Here is a 20,006-nt window from a genome sequence, read left to right on the forward strand (position 1 = left end):
CAGTTCTTTGAAGTATCACTTGCAGGTTTTGTCATGAACATAAGGATTGAATAATCACTTACAGAGGATTTTAAGGGCTATTTTATTTCTATTTGGATCAATACCCAAATTGTTATCTTCAAATCCAAGACATTTTAACACAACATACGTTGTCTGGGATGTCTTCTGTTCAAGATGTTTGATAAACACCAAAACTCCTTTTGGTATTAAAATCCTCTTTTCTGGACCATAGACAAGAGGTTTGATACCCTTTTGTTGTTTTAGAAGAAAACAGGTCCGTATATAAAATGTTAGTGTCACATTTCATTTGCTTCACAACACAACAGTGTTAATGATTGACAGAGCAGAGGTGTCATTGTTGTGAACACATAGGAAGCACTGCATTTAGGAGCTATTGCACAAGACCTTTAGAGGAGTATTCTGAGACGGTATCTTTGACAGGCCTCTGTCTTTGCGTCAGCAGTGTCACATTGCTATGGGAGCCTCAAGCGTACCTGTAGGTGATGAAAGTGACAGAAGGGAGGGAGATGGGGGTTGTGTGGTGCAGCAGAGGGGCTCTGCTATACCAACGGTCGCGCCAATCTGTCAAGATCCGGCAGGCAGCCAGGGCATCTTGCTATCAGCTCCGCCCGCCTGACTGCAGTGTATTTTTAGAGTGATTTAGAGGTTCCTGTCTATGATGATAATAACACTGCAGCTCCTGCATGAAGCCAGACACTCTCCTTTTGAATGGATTCATAGATAAGAAGGGATGGCGAGCAGACTCAGGAATTCTAGCTGTTCACGCAGCTTCTGATATGAAATGGGGACGGCTTTAAAGGGCAGTGCCACTGACTTTTACCTCTGAAATATGGTGGTAATGTATGCAAACCGAACTAAAGCAAACTGGAAGGCAATAGTAGAAAGGGTGTAGATGATCTGATGAAATAGTCATTTTGATGATATTTCCTATAATATCCTATAACTCCTTTTTTCACTTTAATTTCTAAGGAGGGTTTTGATTTACATAAAGTTGAACCTTATAGGCACAAAGTCAGTTTTAATAACTTATAATAAGCAGTTCCCTGTTCCTGTAATGTCTTATGATTACTAGTCTCCTCCTCAGAATGGAAAAGGCAATGAAATGTGGCAATGTGTTTGAATTAGTCCTACTGTGACATGCTTTATATGAACACACATTAGCAAAGGAAAAACATTTTAAAATGTCACTGAATAACAGACAAACACACAGAGCTGCTCCTGTGGCTGCAAACTGATCATTTTTTATGGTTGCTACCATTCGCCTTGGCTGAATGCTTTTGCCCATTGATTGGCCACTCCATATCTTTCTGAAAATATTAATTCAACAGTTTTAAGTTCTGTTTTTTTTATTTTCCTTCTTTCTTTTCTTTTTTTTATTAGAAATGCACTGATTGCAGCTTCCTTGGCTTCTTGGTATTTTTTTTTTTTTAACTGTCTACTTTTTGCTGATTTCAATGATCTGAGTTCTGATTAGCTTTAAAAGATCCATCTTGAACTGCGTGAGAGGGATTTTTTTTTTATTGGTTTGTTGTTCAGAATGTTTATGTGGTGGTGTGTCAATGTCACAAGCTATTGTCATGTTAGCTTGTGGCTGTAAATGCGCATCCGACTATTTATTTGAAGTATTATAAACATTTTAAATGTAACTGCTGTCTGGGTTGATGTAATTATGTCCAATGATTTGATTTAAAGCTGTACATTTACAGCAGCAGCAAGCCTGTTCTGTATTCACAGTAAATTGAGCAAAAATGTAAGCATACTTTAAGTAATAAATTAATTATATTAAAGTTAAACACACTAATTTACAGTATAAGTAACGTAAGCGAGAGTAGAGTGTGTAATTGTAGCTATATTTGACAAATTTCAGTTAACGCCACACACACAGTTTTTCTAAAAGCCACCAGACACACAAATTGTTAGTACTTTGGAAAAAGGAAAGCTACAGGGTTTGGTGCTAATAAAGACAAACCCATTGAGCGAGCCTGAAGAACAATGCTAATGCCAAATGAGACGGTGGCTAATCAGAGAGAAAATTATCTTGACCATGTGATCAGTGAATGTCCTGTCAAAGACGTACACAGGCTTACACTCCAAAAACACAAAATAATCAGTAAAGCAAGTTTAAAGTGGACTGGATGAACTGTTGTCAACAGAGGCAAAGAACAGCAACACACATGCAGGCCTCTTGGACTGAGTAGTGCGATATGTGACGTGCTTATCCTCAGGTTAGGGGTAAATCATCGTTGTTGGAGCGATAACGCTGCACAGACTAAATCTTTGTAGAAAATAGATCCAACTGTTATCTGCACTGACTTTTCACTTTCTCTTAATAAGTTCAGTGCATCTCTTGCACTGTGTACAGTTTGCAGCTTTTTCCATGCATGCGTCTTTGGGAGAGCCTCTGATGGATGTAAAACCAATGTCACTGTTAATTGCATAAATAAATATTCATATGAGCAATAACTGATGGAAGAATTTCAATTGTTTGATCTTGTGTGTTGTACAGGTAGTTCTCAACTGGGGGCAACCATCGTGGATGCAGTAGATACTCTGTACATCATGGGTCTGCACGAGGAGTTCAAGGATGGCCAGGAGTGGATTGAACAGAATCTGGACTTCAGTGTGGTGTGTACCCACCTTCCCTCTCTACACATAAAATACCCAAGAACACTTGGGTATAATTAAGCCTTCCATTAATATCTTAATGATGGTCTCCAGCTTGTCCACATAATGCTCTTAATGTGCTGCTGTCATAAGAGATGACTTGCACTTAAATAAATATCACCGGAGTGCTCATTGATCTGATGCATGCTTTCTTGACATGATTTTTCATCAGCCCATCAGCACTATTAGACCATAAATAATATGCAAACATTACTCAAAATCCCTGTGAATGTTGGCACTGAATTGTCACCAATTAATTCATCTAGATTGTATCGCTCCAGTGTTGCTGTTGGAAACTATTAGACTAGAGAATATTTTCAGTATTTATCCTCATATCGAGCATTATAGTAATAATGATTTCAAACATTGCTTCATTCAGGCTGTGTTTTGCAGTCACAATCGTGACTTTGTCCTCTCTATCCATTTTCTTCTCCCTTCCTGTCCTCACAGCCTTTTCTGTTGAGTGTTTCTCATTTCCATGTCTTGTCCATCAGTTCAGCAGCTCCCCTCATTTATTTCCTCTGCTTCAGTCTCCCATCACCAGCTTTTCTTTCCTTCCTTTCAGATGTCAATCACCTCTTTTTTTTTTAAATAATAATAATAATAATAATAATAATAATAATAATAATAATAATAATAATAATAATAATAATGGATTGCATTTATATAGCACTTTTCGGGGCCCTCAAAGCGCTTTACAATTCCATTATTCATTCACTCTCACATTCACACACTCTTGGAGGCAGCTACAGTTGTAGCCACAGCTGCCCTGGGCCAGACTGACAGAAGCGAGGCTGCCATATCGCACCATCGCCCCCTCTGGCCATCACCAGTAGGCGGTAGGTGAAGTGTCTTGCCCAAGGACACAACGACCGAGACTGTGCTGCTTGCTAGGGCCGCAGCTGTTGATTATTTTAGTAATTAAGTAATGTATCGATAATTCCATCGATTAACCGAGTAATCGGATAAGAAATGCTGTTCTCTTATTAATGAACACACAGGTTTTTCAAAATGAACTACTCGTTGGTTTCCATTTTTAGAAATTGCAGTTTTTTAGAGCAAACAGCTGTCGAAAACAAAAAGAAAACAACTTAACCCTTTAAAATGGCACGTAAATACAATCAAATTACATTTTTTAAAGAAAATATTTTCTTAAATGCAAAAATATATAAATAATCTCAAATAGAGCCAAAGTCAAAATAAAATAAGATATACATGGAATCTAACCTAAGGCATATCAATTGACCTTCAGTGGTGATCACAGGAACAGTGCTGCTGTTTAGGACGCTAGAACCATGTTTTCTTTCACTCAGTCTTGGTGATGGCGCCGCCGCCGCCGCCGCTTTGCTCTTCACGGTGTGTAAACAGACTCTGGCTCCACGTTAAACTTTGACACCATCATCATCATCATCTCTGCTGTTGTGTTATCAGTGTGTTTGCCCTTAATGTCAAAGTTTTATTGTCACGCTGCTCCTAAATGCGTTTATATTGCAGGGGTGTTTTAGCTGCAAACGTGTCTCCATGGTGACGCTACGGAGCCATGTGTTAAAGGAAGCATCGAAGCAGAGAATTTGTGTTGAGAATTATTTTGCAATTGAAGTATTCAAATTATGCAATGAATTGTTGCAGCCCTTCTCCTCCTATATACTCCATTATTAGCATTTTCTGCTCTTAAGCGTGCTTCATACAACTCGCCTCATTCACCCATTTACACACATTGACATAAACACTTTTTTTCTATGCTTTCCTACCTAAGTGTTTACTATCTAACATTCGTACATAACCCCCGAAGTTGGAAAACAACTTGGGAGTTAGTATCTTGCTGAAGATATTTGGCATGCAGCCTGAAGCAGGAATTGACCAACCTTCCGATTAGTAGATGAGCTGCTCTACCTCCTGAGCCAAAGCAGCTCACTCATTCCCCATCTTTCACTACTCACTCGCTCCTCAGTGCATTCTCAGCCTTTAAAAGTGCCTCTGTATTTCTAAATAATGTGGCTTTACATGTAGTCTTGTTTATTCTAATCAGTTTTCCCTAAATTCAATTCAGTTCTTCTGTCCACATTCTGGCAATCCTCTTCTCTTTTTATTCCTGTCTTTATACCGGCACCAAACTCTGGTGCCCAAGCTTCTTACTACACCTACTGAGCCAATCACAGGACACCAAGCAGGGGATCTAACAGCCTGACACTTGGAGGGCTAATTAACCTCGGGATCACTGGGGTTCTGCAGAGAAGAGGAATGGAGAGAGTGAGAGGAGAAAGGAGTGAGAGGAGAAAGGCTTAGATTGCATGGAGGACATGGGTGAAATTGGGTTAGGAGAAATGCAACTGGGAGAGAAACTGAAACTGGTCAAGATCAGTCACAGTTTAGTTGAATGGAAGGAGGAAGATTAGGGGGGAGGGCAAAATGGCAAAATGGCCGCAATATGGGTAAAATAGATGGGCAAGGGAAAGAGGAAAAATAAAGGTTAAGAAAAGAAAAGATGGGGAGAAAAGACAATTATACATACAGTGGGGCAAAAAAGTATTTAGTCAGCCACCGATTGTGCAAGTTCCCCCACCTAAAATGATGACAGAGGTCAGTAATTTGCACCAGAGGTACACTTCAACTGTGAGAGACAGAATGTGAAAAAAAAATCCATGAATCCACATGGTAGGATTTGTAAAGAATTTATTCGTAAATCAGGGTGGAAAATAAGTATTTGGTCAATAACAAAAACACAACTCAATACTTTGTAACATAACCTTTGTTGGCAATAACAGAGGTCAAACGTTTACTATAGGTCTTTACCAGGTTTGCACACACAGTAGCTGGTATTTTGGCCCATTCCTCCATGCAGATCTTCTCGAGAGCAGTGATGTTTTGGGGCTGTCGCCGAGCAACACGGACTTTCAACTCCCGCCACAGATTTTCTATGGGGTTGAGGTCTGGAGACTGGCTAGGCCACTCCAGGACTTTCAAATGCTTCTTACGGAGCCACTCCTTTGTTGCCCGGGCGGTGTGTTTTGGATCATTGTCATGTTGGAAGACCCAGCCTCGTTTCATCTTCAAAGTTCTCACTGATGGAAGGAGGTTTTGGCTCAAAATCTCACGATACATGGCCCCATTCATTCTGTCCTTAACACGGATCAGTCGTCCTGTCCCCTTGGCAGAAAAACAGCCCCATAGCATGATGTTTCCACCCCCATGCTTCACAGTAGGTATGGTGTTCTTGGGATGCAACTCAGTATTCTTCTTCCTCCAAACACGACGAGTTGAGTTTATACCAAAAAGTTCTACTTTGGTTTCATCTGACCACATGACATTCTCCCAATCCTCTGCTGTATCATCCATGTGCTCTCTGGCAAACTTCAGACGGGCCTGGACATGCACTGGCTTCAGCAGCGGAACACGTCTGGCACTGCGGGATTTGATTCCCTGCCGTTGTAGTGTGTTACTGATGGTGACCTTTGTTACTTTGGTCCCAGCTCTGGTGCAAATTACTGACCTCTGTCATCATTTTAGGTGGGGGAACTTGCACAATCGGTGGCTGACTAAATACTTTTTTGCCCCACTGTAAAGATATAGTAGTGACTCTGTACAAGTAAATACAAATCAGACCCGTATAAAACAAACTATTTCAAGCTCTATGGATAGGCGTTGGGTTGAGAGTCACTTGGCCTCACCTCTGCTAAATTAAATGACTGAACTGGGCCTGTTCACTGTGCTGTTGCCTTTTGGACCATATTTAATGGAACTACATAGTACAATTTATTTACAGTCCATGAGGGCAACTCGTTTATATAAAGCATTTTTAAGAGAATTTAGAGACATTCATCAGCAGTTGACATGGCAGGTACGTGATAGAAGTATGAATGATTAAATATAGGCATCATATACAGGAATAAGAAGGGTGGATATTTGTGAAGTGAAAAGGACAGAGGAAAAGAGAGAGAGATACACCGGAAGATTTTATAGTTTTTAACCCTGAGAAAACAGTAAAAGGATACAGAAAGAGATGAAAATTGGCACAGTCATCTTACAATTGTCCCATTTGGATTCATTAAATAAAAGTAGCAGTGTCTTCTCCAGCACAGTGATATCCAAAATACCCACTGGAGCAGCTAATGTAATAAAAGTTCCCTTAGCAGCATGAGTATGAGATTTGTGCCTTACGAAAAAGATGGAGAATTATTAAATGTAAAACAAATGCAATGACAGTGACATGGAGATAAGAGCGTGAGGAAACAAAATTGCGAATATGCTCGTGTGAAGTAATAAAAATCAGGCAGGAGAGGAGAGCCCTCTGGTTACTTAGGAGGGAGAGGAGAGTGGAGATTAGAGGGAGGAGAAGAAGAGAGAGGATGAGATTTGAAGCTGCTGTTAACAAGTGAGAGGAGGAGGGAGGCGTGTCGCTGTGTTTTCATTAATAGCCTGGTTTGATGCTCTTATACCTGTGTGCATTAGGCAGGGGATTCAGGCATAAGCTTCCAGCTATACTATAACATTCAGGAAAGGTTTAGCTAGCTTAGGCTAAACCTTAGAAATATGGTCATGGCATTACTCTGGCTTTTGCATGGGCCTTTTACAAAACAGGTAATATCCCAGCTTGGAGTGAGCCATATTTTTCTTCCTGGCAGTGTAATTGGCAGCAAAAGTGTTATTAAACTTGGCCCTTGTGAATATCAAAGATTTGTTCAACCTAAAGAGAGCAGCTGTACCCAGCTTCCCCAGTCAGAGCACTGAGGCTGGAACCAGGCCATAGTCTGCATTTCCATTTGGGAGATTAAATACATCACTCTTAGTCGAGTTTAATCACTTTCCGGTGCATATAGGAGTGCAAGTTGCCCAATATTACATTGAGGTTAGCTGCTTCTGTGTGTGCACCATCATTGTACTATAGTACTACAAGTACTATAAGCTACTTGTAGACGTGTGCACATCCTTAAACCAGTATTTTATTGAGGCACCTTTTGGTTTAATCTCGGCATTCAGTCTTCTTGGATAGGTGTGTGTGTGTGTGTGTGTGTGTGTGTGTGTGTGTGTGTGTGTGTGTGTGTGTGTGTGTGTGTGTGTGTGTGTGTGTGTGTGTGTGTGTGTGTGTGTGTGTGTGTGTGTGTGTGTGTGTACACACAGTATTTATTGGCTTGGCAATATTTGGCCACTCTTCCTCGCAGAAGCACTCCAAATCTGTCAGCTACAGAGGGCATCTTCTGTGCACAGTCCTGTGCAGGTCAGTCCACAGATTGTTCTGCTGGATTTAGGTCTGATCCAAATGACTGATTTGGATGTGTACTCTGTGTCATTGTCCTGTTGGATGGTATAAGTCCTCTTCATCTGCAGCATTCTGGCACTTTTGCTGTTTGATTGGTATTTGACTGGTATAATTTCATCCACTTAAGGAGGGGATTATATGGGACTAAAGCCCCAGTTCCAGCTGAAGAAGAGCATCCTGAAAGTGTAAGAACAAAAAGTGTTGTTTTTGGACAAAAGTACCTTTTGGAATTGTGGCCAAAAATTCAGTCTCACACATTTTCCTTCATGCTTTTGGGAGAATTTATGCTTACGTTTGTTTGTTTTGGGGGTTTGGGTTTTTTTGTTTTGTTTTTTTTGCAAATTGTACTTGGGTTTGGATTAGAGCTGGGCAATAGAACGATAGCGATATGTATTGTGAAATAACTTTTTCTCGATAGAAAAATTAAACTATTGTGATAGGCCTCATCGCTCTTGTCCTCTTAAAAAAAACAACAGCCAATCCAAATTAAGTAGTGCAGAGCCGAACCAATCACAGCCGCAGCGTCGCGTCACGTGACTTGTTACGTACAGCACAAGTGCCAAGCCGCACATGTGTATTTGTTTTGGGAAGCAGCCAGCCGCCGTGCCGCCCGGTAATGGAGGAAATGAGTGTGCCGACTAGAGAAAAATCGACCGAGAGCGTGACCGAAGGTTACCGAAGAGAAAACAGATGATGGTTCCAATGCCGGAGAGATTGTTGAGCGGAAGAGCCATAGAAGTTCCGTAATGTGAAGGTATTTCAGCTATTTCAAGTCTGACAAAAAACAGAGTAGCGTGCACTGTAAATTGTGCCGAAAGCAAGTCTGGTAATACAATAAAGCGGCGCAGCTCAATCTCTGACTGGAAGCGCTAATTCGTCATTCGGCTTTTGTCAGACTAAAGTAACTGTTAAAACCGTTTGAAAAGCTCAGCTATACAACAAGGAGAGATTGAGAATTTCCTTTTAGTTCTCAGTTTATTTGATATTGACAAAAGTTAGTCAGTTTTGTCTGTTATTCTGTAAAACAAACTAAGATTTATTTTTAGAATTAATATTTTGTTTCTAAGTGGAATTGACAATTTAGTCTGTTTCGTTTATTCTATTTTGAAACTTAAACGCTTTAGCGGCTGCCTTTTGTGTAGTTTGCAATATTTGCCTTTATTTATCTGAAAAAGTCTCATGTTCCTTAAGTACATCTACCCTGTTGAACTTATTATGGGAAATAAATATTTAAATAAAAACAAGCTGCTGATTATTTCACATTTTACTTGTGAGCAACGGCACATTTAAATCTTACAAATATAGTTATTTGGCTTATATCGTGATAGATATCGTTATCGACTGAAATGAAAAAAAACATATCGTGATATGAAAAAATCTTATATCGCCCAGCTCTAGTTTGGATGCTTTTCTTTGCCAGAAAGGCTTCCGTCTTGCAATCCTGCCCCATAGTCCAGACAAATGGAAAATACATATTGAGATTGTTGTTACATAGTACACAACTGGTGCTTTCCAGAAATTCCTGCAGCTCCTTTAGTGTTACTCTAGATCCTCTGATAGGCTCCCGAGCTAGTTTTCACCTTGTCTTTTCATCAGTTTTTGGGGGACATCCAGTTCTTTGCGGTGTCAGTTTTTGATGACTGTCTTCACTGTGTTCCTGGTATATTCAGTGCAGTGGAAACTTTGGTACCTTTCTTCTGACTGATACCTTTCAACAGTGAAATCTCTTTGATGCTTTGTAAGCGGTCTGTGAACCAAAGCTTTTGATGCAGCAGGCAACTAAGTAAATGTCAGGAAGGTCCTGCTAGGACCGCTGAACTGTATTTGGGGTTAATCAGTCTCTTTAATTGATAGCAGGTGTGTACACAAGAAGACAGAACGCTGTCTGCTGCTTCAACAGCGTATTCCTTTAAAGGTGTGCCGACTAACAGATTTGTTTGTTGAAATAATTGAATTGCTTTGAAATCATTGTCAGTGAGTTATTGTGGTCTCATTTTTTTTTTAACCTCACTAAAACCTGGTATTTAAAGAGGTATGTGTACACCCTTTATAGCCACTGTACTAAGAATAGTTGCTATTCATCATTCCATAGCATTCATTAAAGTAGTTCCTGCAACTCCAAATTCATCCGAATATGTTGTCTTCCATTTTTTCTTAGTTTAGTTTGATATGCGGGGGAGAAGAATTCAGTGCATCATGCAACAATACACAGGAACATGTGCCTGTGGCATCAAAGCTAGTGGATGGTTCAGTTCTAACTGTAATCTTTAGTCTTTTAGAAATATGTAGAGTGTAATTTACCATTTTGTTTCTTGTTGAATGACCTGACATCTTTGTAGCATGTTGCCCCGTTCCTAGAACCCAGTTAGTTGAGTGAGCAATAAAGTCATTAGCCTAAACAATGAAAATAAGATCCAAGTTATCAAAAACTCCAGCTGAATTGTGCTGTAAGCTGTTTTGAAGTGGACTGCGAACCATACATGAGAAAATAACAAGTATTTTTGAAATATGTGATTGCAGAGTCGTGACATTATTTCCCTCGTCTTCATCTTGCATAAACATAGTAAATTGGTCTCTCTCTCTGTGTGTACACACAGTATTTATTGCTTAAAAGTAACTGTGCGGTTCTTGTGTGCTTTTAGCAAATTTATGCACATTTTTATTGCATATGTTACACCTGCGCTCGTCTACCTCTCAATTCAGCCACCCACTTGCCACCAACACATCCTCCAGCTCCAGCTTTACCACTAATGAATGATTAAATAGCTGCCATGTCAGTTTGAGCCAAGCAGTGAGTCATTGTTGGACTCTCTAGTGTCCTGGTTAGACCCCCGCATTGCAGCTTGCCCTCAGATGATGGATGTGTCGGCATGCGAACTGCATCTATGCTAGGCCCAAACATCCAGCAAACTAATAGACTTTGTTAACTAATGCATTAATGACCCCAATCAAAATGAGGATTTGATCTGATCCCATGCAGCAAGGAGATTGAAATACTGATTAATTCTAGCTGTTGTTTGAGCCCAGTCTGATTTCCTGGATTCATTTGAGTTCTTTATTCAGATTTCTTTCCTAGCATATGATGTTTCTGGCAATAAGAAATGCAGACACATGATTCACAGTCTTTGACAAGGTAGAAAAGGCCATTCTGCTGTTAAAATTTTTATACCATTGCTGAGCTTTTGTGGTCCTGCTCACTTTAAGCTGTCATGTTTGGCATGATTAGACACATCTTCTCCCATCAGTTTCCTTCTTCTAGAAGCCTTTTTACTGAAGGTGAAAGCAGTGACTTACTGTGTTGGCTCCTCTCGTGTCATTTCCAATGACAGACGTTAATATTTTAACTGAATCGTCTGGATGACATGTTTATCAAATTTGAAGGTCTGTCATCAGATTTGTTGGGATACTTCAGTGAAATCACACACTGTGAACCAAACAAACAAAAAGATGCATTCTCACCAGCTGTTGAGATCCCAGGTTTTAATATGAATATTCTTTTGTAAATTGATTTTTTTTTAAAATTACATTGTAAAATGTTATTGTTGAGCTTTTAAAACATAATGTTTTCAAATATGTTGTTTCATGCAAGTATCTTACACCAGGGATGTTTTAACATCATATAAAGCTCTGGGAATAAACAGCAATTAGGGTTGGGAGAGATGTTAAAATCGACAGTCTACAAATATACATTCAAGGAGGTGTGAAACATTAACCTGTGTGTCTCTTACCTTTTATTGTTAACATAATGATTAAAATCCAGCTAACACAGAACCTTTCAGAATCAGCTTTATTGACAAGTATGTGTGAACTGGGCTCCGGCTATTTCTTTGCTTTCAGTGTACAGAACAGAGTAGACGGCAGACAATACTGAGAACATGACACCAACACGTGTAGCATGTTCATGTTGCGTTTACAGAGTTGATGGCACTGTTGATTATAAAGGGTTTAATAATTCCCATATTGACACATGTGGGCACACATGCCTATTCGCTTTAATGTACAGTTAGGTCAGTAAATATTTGGACACAGACAATATTTTTTCTAATTTTGATTCCATACATTACCACAATGAATTTTAAAGGAAATAACTTCAATGCGGTTGAAGTGCAGGCTTTGAGTAGGTTGAAAAAGATTGCATAAAAATGTGATGAACTAAAGCATTTTTACCACAATACCTTTAATTCAGGGGCTCAAATGTCATTGGAAAAATTCAGTAACTAAAAATAAAATCTTCATTTCTAATATTTGGTTGAAACCTTTTGCTGGCAATGGGTCTAGTCTTCAACAAGCGAAATGCATGCTATATTATGTATCTGTATTATGAAACACTGCCCAATAAATTTGACTGCATTTAGCTGGATTTGAGCTGACAGTACGTCTCTGACCACCTCAGATTTCATTCGACTCCTTCTGTCCTGTGTCACATCATCAAGTACTAGCGTCCCAGTGCCACTGGCAGCCATGCACGCCCAAGCCATCACACGGCTTCCACTGTGTTTTATAGTTGATTTGGTACGCTTTGGATCAGGAGCTGTTCTGCGCCTTTTCCATAGGTTGATCTTGGTTTTATCTTTCCAAAGAATGTTTTCTCCAGAGCTGTGCTGGCTTTTTGATTTTCTTTTCTTTTTTTCTTTGTTTTTTCTTTTTTTTGAATAGAAAGTCCAATCTAACCTTTCTATTCTTGAGGCTTATCAGTGGCTTGCACTCATTTAAAACAAACCTTCATTATCAATAACAGAAAATGGCACAAAAAATAAATGCTGACAGAGAGCTGACAGATCTGTTTGTACTGATACATGTTGGATATAAATAGAGGGGGGAGTGAGTGTTGTTAAGAGTGTTAAAATAGAAGATCATATAATGAAGTGACCCTGATGTTCTGTTTAGTAGCTCCATGACAAAATACATGATTTCAGTCCAACCGTATATTCCTGTGCTGCTCTCAAGCCTCACTGCACAACCTGTGTAACTCCGGCTACGTCCACACGTACACGGGTATTTTTTGAAAGCGGAGATTTTCTGTTTTCGTTTGTAAAAAAAAATCCCGTCCACACGTAAAAGCCAAAAACGAAGGAAAACGCTGCCGGGAACATGCCAAAGCAGCAGGTAGCGATATATTCCTGACCGTGTAGAAATGTTGGCCAATCAGAAGTCTAGAAGCCTGGGTGGGAAAGAGTAAACAAAGATGGCGCATAGAAGCAGCACTGAGTCCTATGTGTGGAGGACTCAGTGCTGTGTGTGTATATGTAAGCATTTAAACACTGCAGAGAGGAAAAATGAACAGTAACGTTATTTTGTCTAAGTCCGCCATGGTAGAAATTCATTTCACCGAAACAATAACCTAGCGCACAGTGTGACGTCAAACTGTAGAAACAGTCATTGGTCCACACGTAAACGCAAAAACTGAGTTTTCGAAAATATCCACCCTGGCAGGAGTTTTTAAAAAATCTCCATTTTCAGTGACCGAAAACGCTGTTTACATGTGGACAAAAGGTGCAAACGCATAGAAAAATCTGCGTTTTCAAAAATACCCGGGTACGTGCGGACGTAGCCTCCCACTTCCCCCTCTGTGCTCACCTCAGGCTTTTTTGTTTTTGTTTTGTTTTTGTTTGTTTTTTTTAAATCAGGGTTGTTTTGTCCCTGCTTTTCATTGGGCTTAGTACTTCTAAACTGCAGCTGTAAATGGCTAACAAGTAAAGGCTGACTCATGCTGTAGACCATAGGTGTCAAACTCTGGCCCCCGGGCCAAATTTGGCCCGCAGCCTAATTACATGTGGCCCGCGAAGCCATACCAAATTATTATTAGAGCTGGCCTACTGGTATTATACAGCTAATATATATATTGCTTAGTATTAAGCTTTGCTTGTTCCATATTCAGTTTTTTAGCAAAACTTGTTTGAGTCCATAAGAAAAGATTCATTCTTATATCTGGAGGAAGATTTTTTTTTCCAATAAATATTAATGTTAGCCCAGTTTTGAATTTTGGCCCACTGTGTATTTGAGTTTTACACAATCCTGCTTTAGACGGATGCCAGCCTTCGGCTGGATGAGAGCTTCCCAGTCGCCACCTTTCATCAGGTTTAACACAAACCTGTAGCTCGTCTTGCCTTTCAGTGGGTTTTGTTGAAGTGCTGATTGTGTGCCGGTAAAAATGAAAACCTTTTTAGTTGGGCTTAGTCTGAAAACTTTGGGTGCAGAGAGAAAATATGTGCAAGTTGAAAATAGGTTTATGCAGGCAGTATTCAACACTTTCCCCTTCCAGCACTAATCCACACATGGGATCTGAGGCAGGAAGCAACTCTGGTACTTTAAGACACATTCAAACAGCTTGCAAAATAAAAATTAACTCAACATCGAGTGTACGGCTGCTACATTCTCTCGCTCTCTCTCCTTTTTTTTTTTTGCTTATACTCAAGTGAAAGCCTCAACAATGATAGGGCTTCACTATTTCAGGAGCAAATCAGACCTGTTATATCTGAGAGGTCAAAATCCACCCTGCTGCGAACAGCCCATAGATCAAGAGATACTATAGAGATTGTGGGGTTTACCTTCAAAAGATGCTCAGATTTTCAGACATGAACCACAGTATTGTACAGCTAGATGTAACACTGTATGCCTCTGTAGATAAGAAAAGCATTCTTTAGGGAAATGTGCCTGTGGGGGAAGGCATGCCAAGAAGGCTCACTGTTCCCTGTATAGCTCTATTGAAAAGACTTCCCAGCAGAAGCATTATCTGACAGGTTATGGCAGCTCTTTGCACTGAAGGAAATGCAAGAAGCCAAGAGAGGCTCTTGAATGAATTAAGTGGATTAGATGAAGCTAGACTGACATCAGGGCCAGGTTTGCGCTAATGTGAGTACCGGTGCTGACCAGTGTTCAGGCCTGAGCATCACAACCAGTCTTTGAATGTTCTTGTTCACATGTGCTCCTGACTCCAGGTTAGAGTTACCTCATCAGGTTACAGAAGAGAGTGCTGTAAACTGTGAGTACTGTAATCAGTAAGGCTCAATCATAAATATTTGATGTATTTATTTGAACCATGCTGTGGCTGATCTTAACATGTTATAGCCACACAATGTTCCTGCACTCCTCCGCTTCTTTCTCCTATTCATTTACTGTAAACAGAGGTCATTCAGCCTGCACTTTAAAAAATGTGTAGGCAGAGTTCTCTCATCTTTGGTACGTTTTCATTTCTAATGTGAAAATATCAGCGCAAGGTCATGTTGTAAATTGCAAGAAGCTCTCAGCATTTGAATGTACGGGACCAAAAAGGCGTTCCAGGTGAATAACATTTCTGCATCACAGTCGCTGTGTCATCAACCATGTTGTCAGTCACAGTCTTCCAATTTCCCAAACACGAGGAATGCTGTGGTTTGAAGGAAGCTGCAAGGCCAGCAGTACAAGCATTGCACAGAGTGAAATCAGTCAAGTGTGCACATGAAAGTCTTAATTAGGTTCTCCTTTGGAGGCACATTAATTGGGATGAGCAGCCAACTAATTCGAATTAGCAAACAATAACCATGGTAACAACTTTAGACCCAAATAATGTGCGAAATCACCTTAACCACTTCGTGTACTCGTGGTGGCTTTAGTTCAGTGTTTAATCCTCAAGACGTCTTTTCTCTCCTGTCGCTCTCACACGTTCCACTTCATATCTGCTGGCAGGTTACTGCCTTGTTGCTCAGCGCTAATGATTCAAAGATTTTTGTTTCACTTGGACAGCTTTTACTGTCTGATCTGTCTGAAAGTACCTTTCCACTTTGCATCTTTTCCTGCGTGACATGCAAATCAGCAATAACATTAAGAAGCCATTGATCTTAGTGTTTTGTTATACAGCACCACTGGGCTTCACCAAAGCCAGAAATTAATACTGTTCACAGTTATGTATCCAGTGTCACCAGAGAATAGAGCCAATAGGGGAGTGCTGTTTTGCCTGTTCTGTTTAGATATTGGGTATTAGTGATTACTTTGTAGCAAGCTGCTTTATTTAATGATTTTTGTGCTGTCTTAATTTTCCAGAATGCTGAGGTGTCAGTGTTTGAGGTCAACATTCGGTTCATAGGAGGATTGCTGGCTGCCTACTACCTCTCTGGACAGGAAGTAAGTACTTATTTGCTTGTGTGTGTTGTATATGAGAGTGTAAGAATTTTTTAGTGTTATTTTTTTCTACATTGGACAGAAAATTGATGAAAAATAGATGTTAGTTCAAATCACCTGGGCTATAATCCTCAAAAATGATCTTCATGTCTCCTTGTTTCATCTCTCCTCTCCTCTCCTATTAAATCCAACAGGCAAATTTTGCTTCTTGGTTTAAGGAGCTGGTGAACATTAAATCCAACCATCCATATTTCTTTTTCTGTTCTTTCCCACCTCTTCTCTGTCCATCCAATCCGCTCCAACTTTCATGCCCAGCCGAGCAGTGCTCCCTCTATAATAGGAGCAAATACATCAAACTCGCCCAGCACAACCTCCACGACTACTGTGCTCCCAAGAATTTATATGGGGGGGGGGGGTTACTGCCCGCCAACAGATCTCGAAAGAAATCAGTGCTTTTCTTAGCCTTTTCACTTCACCACAAATACAGCTCTGACACAGTTGCTAACTTTCAATATTGTCTCCTGTAAATCCTGATTTCCCTTCCTTTAGTCTTTGTTTCTCAAACCACAGCTGTCAGAAATGCCTACAAGTACACCCTGAAGATACAGAAATCAAGCGGTGTTTTTTGCGAGTAGACAGCCAGTGAAGTTCTCAAAATAAACCACGATGGGCTGAGTAGGCATTTTGCTTTGATTATAGGGCCACACCTTTAGATGAAGGCTGCTGTGGTTCATCTAAAGGTGAAGGTTGTTTTTGTAAAGACAAATCTATTGTCTTGTCCTGTCACTAATATTGTTCTCTTCATACCTTTCATGTACATCAAGAAGTAGTCTGAAAAAAAAAAATTTCCGGTCTTTTAAGTGACATTTGTGAAAAATATGATCAGTTTAGTAGCAGACACCCCATTCACATTAACTTGATGCTAGTGGTCAAGACTTTTGTGGCATTTTCTTGCCCTTTATGCTTTGCTCATTCTGGGAAACCATCAGCTTATTCTGCTGTCCTAATGTCTAAAGAGCACATTTTTGCAGTGAAGCCATCTGGTCAGAGAATGTGTGTGGGGTGAGCCAGTCATTTAACTGCTAAGACGAAAGCTCAATCGGATGATAGCCAGTGGTTTTAAAATGCATTTAAATAACCGCAGTTATTCATTTGCTCTTGATAAAGGCTTTGTACCTGCTATAGATTGCATATAAATGATAGATCAGAGGCAGGGTTGCTAATTTGTCAGCTAGTTAAATTGTTTTTAAACTGTATGGCTCTAATAAACATAATCATTAACTGTACCATGTAGCAGAGACATCAGAACTATTGTTTGTACCAGGCTGTTAGTGGACTTTTTAATGCTGCAAGGTTGGGCTTTTGTATTATGGGAGGCTGTGCACATGGACTCACTTTTAGAGCTGGACTCAAGTAGCGATTTAAAAAGTGATGGCAGTTCCACATTGGCCTCATTTCAGACATGGAGTCTTTGACTTGGTTGCTTGCATGTCGCCAAGCGTCCTTACATAAGTTCAATAGATGAAGATAATATCACAGAGGTAAGGCAGCAGGCCCACTTAAGTTTAAAGTGGGCTGTATGTCACATCCCTGCTATAAGGGGAAGCTGTGGCTGAATTAAAAAGAGGGTAAATATAGACGTGAGTGTCTCAAAGTTCAAGTTTTGTATTTCTTTTTTAGTGGAGAGAGTAGAAAGCATAAGCATAAACTAACCATTTATTTACAATTAGATTTTGGTTAACAGCTGAGGAGAAATCCAAAAAACTTATTTGAAAATTGGAATGAAAGACCGTTAAACACCCTAAAAGTAACACGTTTGTTTTGTTGGGTAATTAAAGCCATGAAGAGAACAGATTAGTCATTTGCAATGTTTCAGAAGCAGATTTTAAAAAAACCAAAAAACAATCTTGTTCTGCCCACTCACTGAAAAATGCTCAACAAACTTTACTCAGTCACACTGAGTGTCCAGAGGTTGTGGGTTGGATTTATGGAACCGATAAACATTGTGATAATTTACTGCGAATAACAACAGAAGCCCAAGTGGCTCACAAGCAAAACTTAATGCCACTCTTGTTCCCCACACTGCACTTCACCTCCTATTCCCTTGCTCAATTTCACTTCCCCCACCCAAATCAAACTCAGTCATTCATCAGAGCCCACTGGAGTGATAATAGAAGCAGTGGGAGGTGGAAAAAGAGGGAGATCGAGCATGGGAGGGCTTAGAGGAGAGACAGTGATGGAGGGAACAGAGGAGAGGGTGGAGAAACCTGTGCGATGGGACAGTGAAGATGAGTGGAGGGTGTTTGGAGGTGATTGTTACAGATAAAGAGATGTGAGTGGGGAGTGAGGATGATGAATGACTCTGGAGGGGAAAAAGCAAGTCAGATTCATTCTTCACTCTCACTGAACATGTCCTTGAGCAAGGCATTTAACCCTCCTACTGTTCAGGCAGCAGTAGAATAAATACAGATTGTTATAAAAAAAAAAAAAAAGTGGTAACAGATGATTGAAAAAAACAACAGCTTAGGATTGGTGATGAACTGGGCGTTAAAGGTCTGTCCCATGTTGGATGTTAGTGAATCCTTGTAGCTGTATGTGTGTGGGACAGTCACAGATAGTGATGGATTGATTTAGAGTTAACGCAAGAAAACACATGGCCCCAAACAAATGCACAGAAACACTAATGCTCTGGTTTTGTATACATTTTGCTCGTGTTCTAATCTGAGCCCACATGTATAGATAAATAAGCATTAATTAAAGCCCAGAAGTACTCATCTTCTAGAGGTGGGAATCACCATACATCCCATGATACGATATTATCACAATACTTAACGCATGATACGATATTATTGCAATTTTTAAAAATATTTTGCGATATTCAGATTCTGTACATAAAGGTAAACTTTATCAATATTCATTTTATCTAATATCAAAGTCTCGCACTCAGTCTTTTTCTCATTTCAGTCAGTTTTATTGTTGACAAACTGAACGGTTTGTATTACAGTCTAGTCCAACTTAACTGAATGGTACGATTATAGCTATTCTGAACTATGCAATTTATGAAAACTATGCAGCCCCTTCAGCAACTGAAGAATTTGAAAGTAAATGAAAACAAAATATAATTTTACATTAAATAAAAAAGTTTTAAACTTAACTAAAATAAAACGTGTCTTAAATTAAAACAGGTAAACTGTCATGTTTATTGCTGCCCAAAAAAAAGTTAAACACATTTGGACAGTGAAGGAATGTCAGGGTTCTTGCTCAGAAAAAGGATCAACAGGCTCTGAAGTCAGAGCATGTTCCATTCCACGAAAAATTGTTTGTAACAAAATATCGATTTCTGCTGTCCCTGTATCGATACATTATTTATCGATACTATACAGAAATGGGAACTTGCATAGTTCCCATTTCTGTATAGCTGTATATCCCAGATTCTGTAAAGTTATTTATTTCATATTCTGTATAGTTTTTCATATTTATATCCTGTTCATATCCTGTACATAGCTTGTACTCACTACAGCCTGTACATACTTATAGTTATAGAATATTCACAACATACTTCATACCGTGTACATTATAACATACCATAATAGACCCATTTCTGTAATATACTCACATATCTATATTATTGCTAATATATATTGTAATATATCTATATCACTAAAGCACTTCTGGATGGATGCAAACTGCATTTCGTTGCCCTGTACCTGTGCATGTGCAATGACAATAAAGTTGAATTCTATTCTATTCTATTCTATTCTATTCTATTCTATTATTAGCAAACAAAATATCACGATACTACATAGTATCGATTTTTTCCCCCACCCCTATCATCTTCCAAATCAGCGTTTACAGAGCTCACTGCCTCTATAATGGCTCTTTAACTATACAAAACTGAGCTATTTTCACTTTAAATAAAAACTTTTTTGTTTTAATTTCAACTTCCGTGAATACGCAAACATGGACA

The 20,006-nt window shown here is 39.5% G+C and overlaps 1 protein-coding gene across 4 annotated transcripts in view; it reads left to right on the plus strand.

Annotated features, from left to right (window-relative positions):
- man1a2 (mannosidase, alpha, class 1A, member 2) overlaps positions 1–20,006 on the plus strand; it is a 144,362-nt gene that overhangs the window by 65,495 nt on the left and 58,861 nt on the right. For all 4 annotated transcript variants that reach the window (XM_026145360.1, XM_026145362.1, XM_026145363.1 and 1 more), the window contains 2 exons: positions 2,528–2,646; positions 15,962–16,042. In XM_026145360.1, the coding sequence (XP_026001145.1) occupies positions 2,528–2,646; positions 15,962–16,042 (200 nt within the window). The remainder of the gene's footprint in view (positions 1–2,527; positions 2,647–15,961; positions 16,043–20,006) is intronic.

Source organism: Astatotilapia calliptera, chromosome 16, assembly GCF_900246225.1.
Source record: "Astatotilapia calliptera chromosome 16, fAstCal1.2, whole genome shotgun sequence".
In the NCBI taxonomy this organism is placed as follows: domain Eukaryota; kingdom Metazoa; phylum Chordata; class Actinopteri; order Cichliformes; family Cichlidae; genus Astatotilapia; species Astatotilapia calliptera.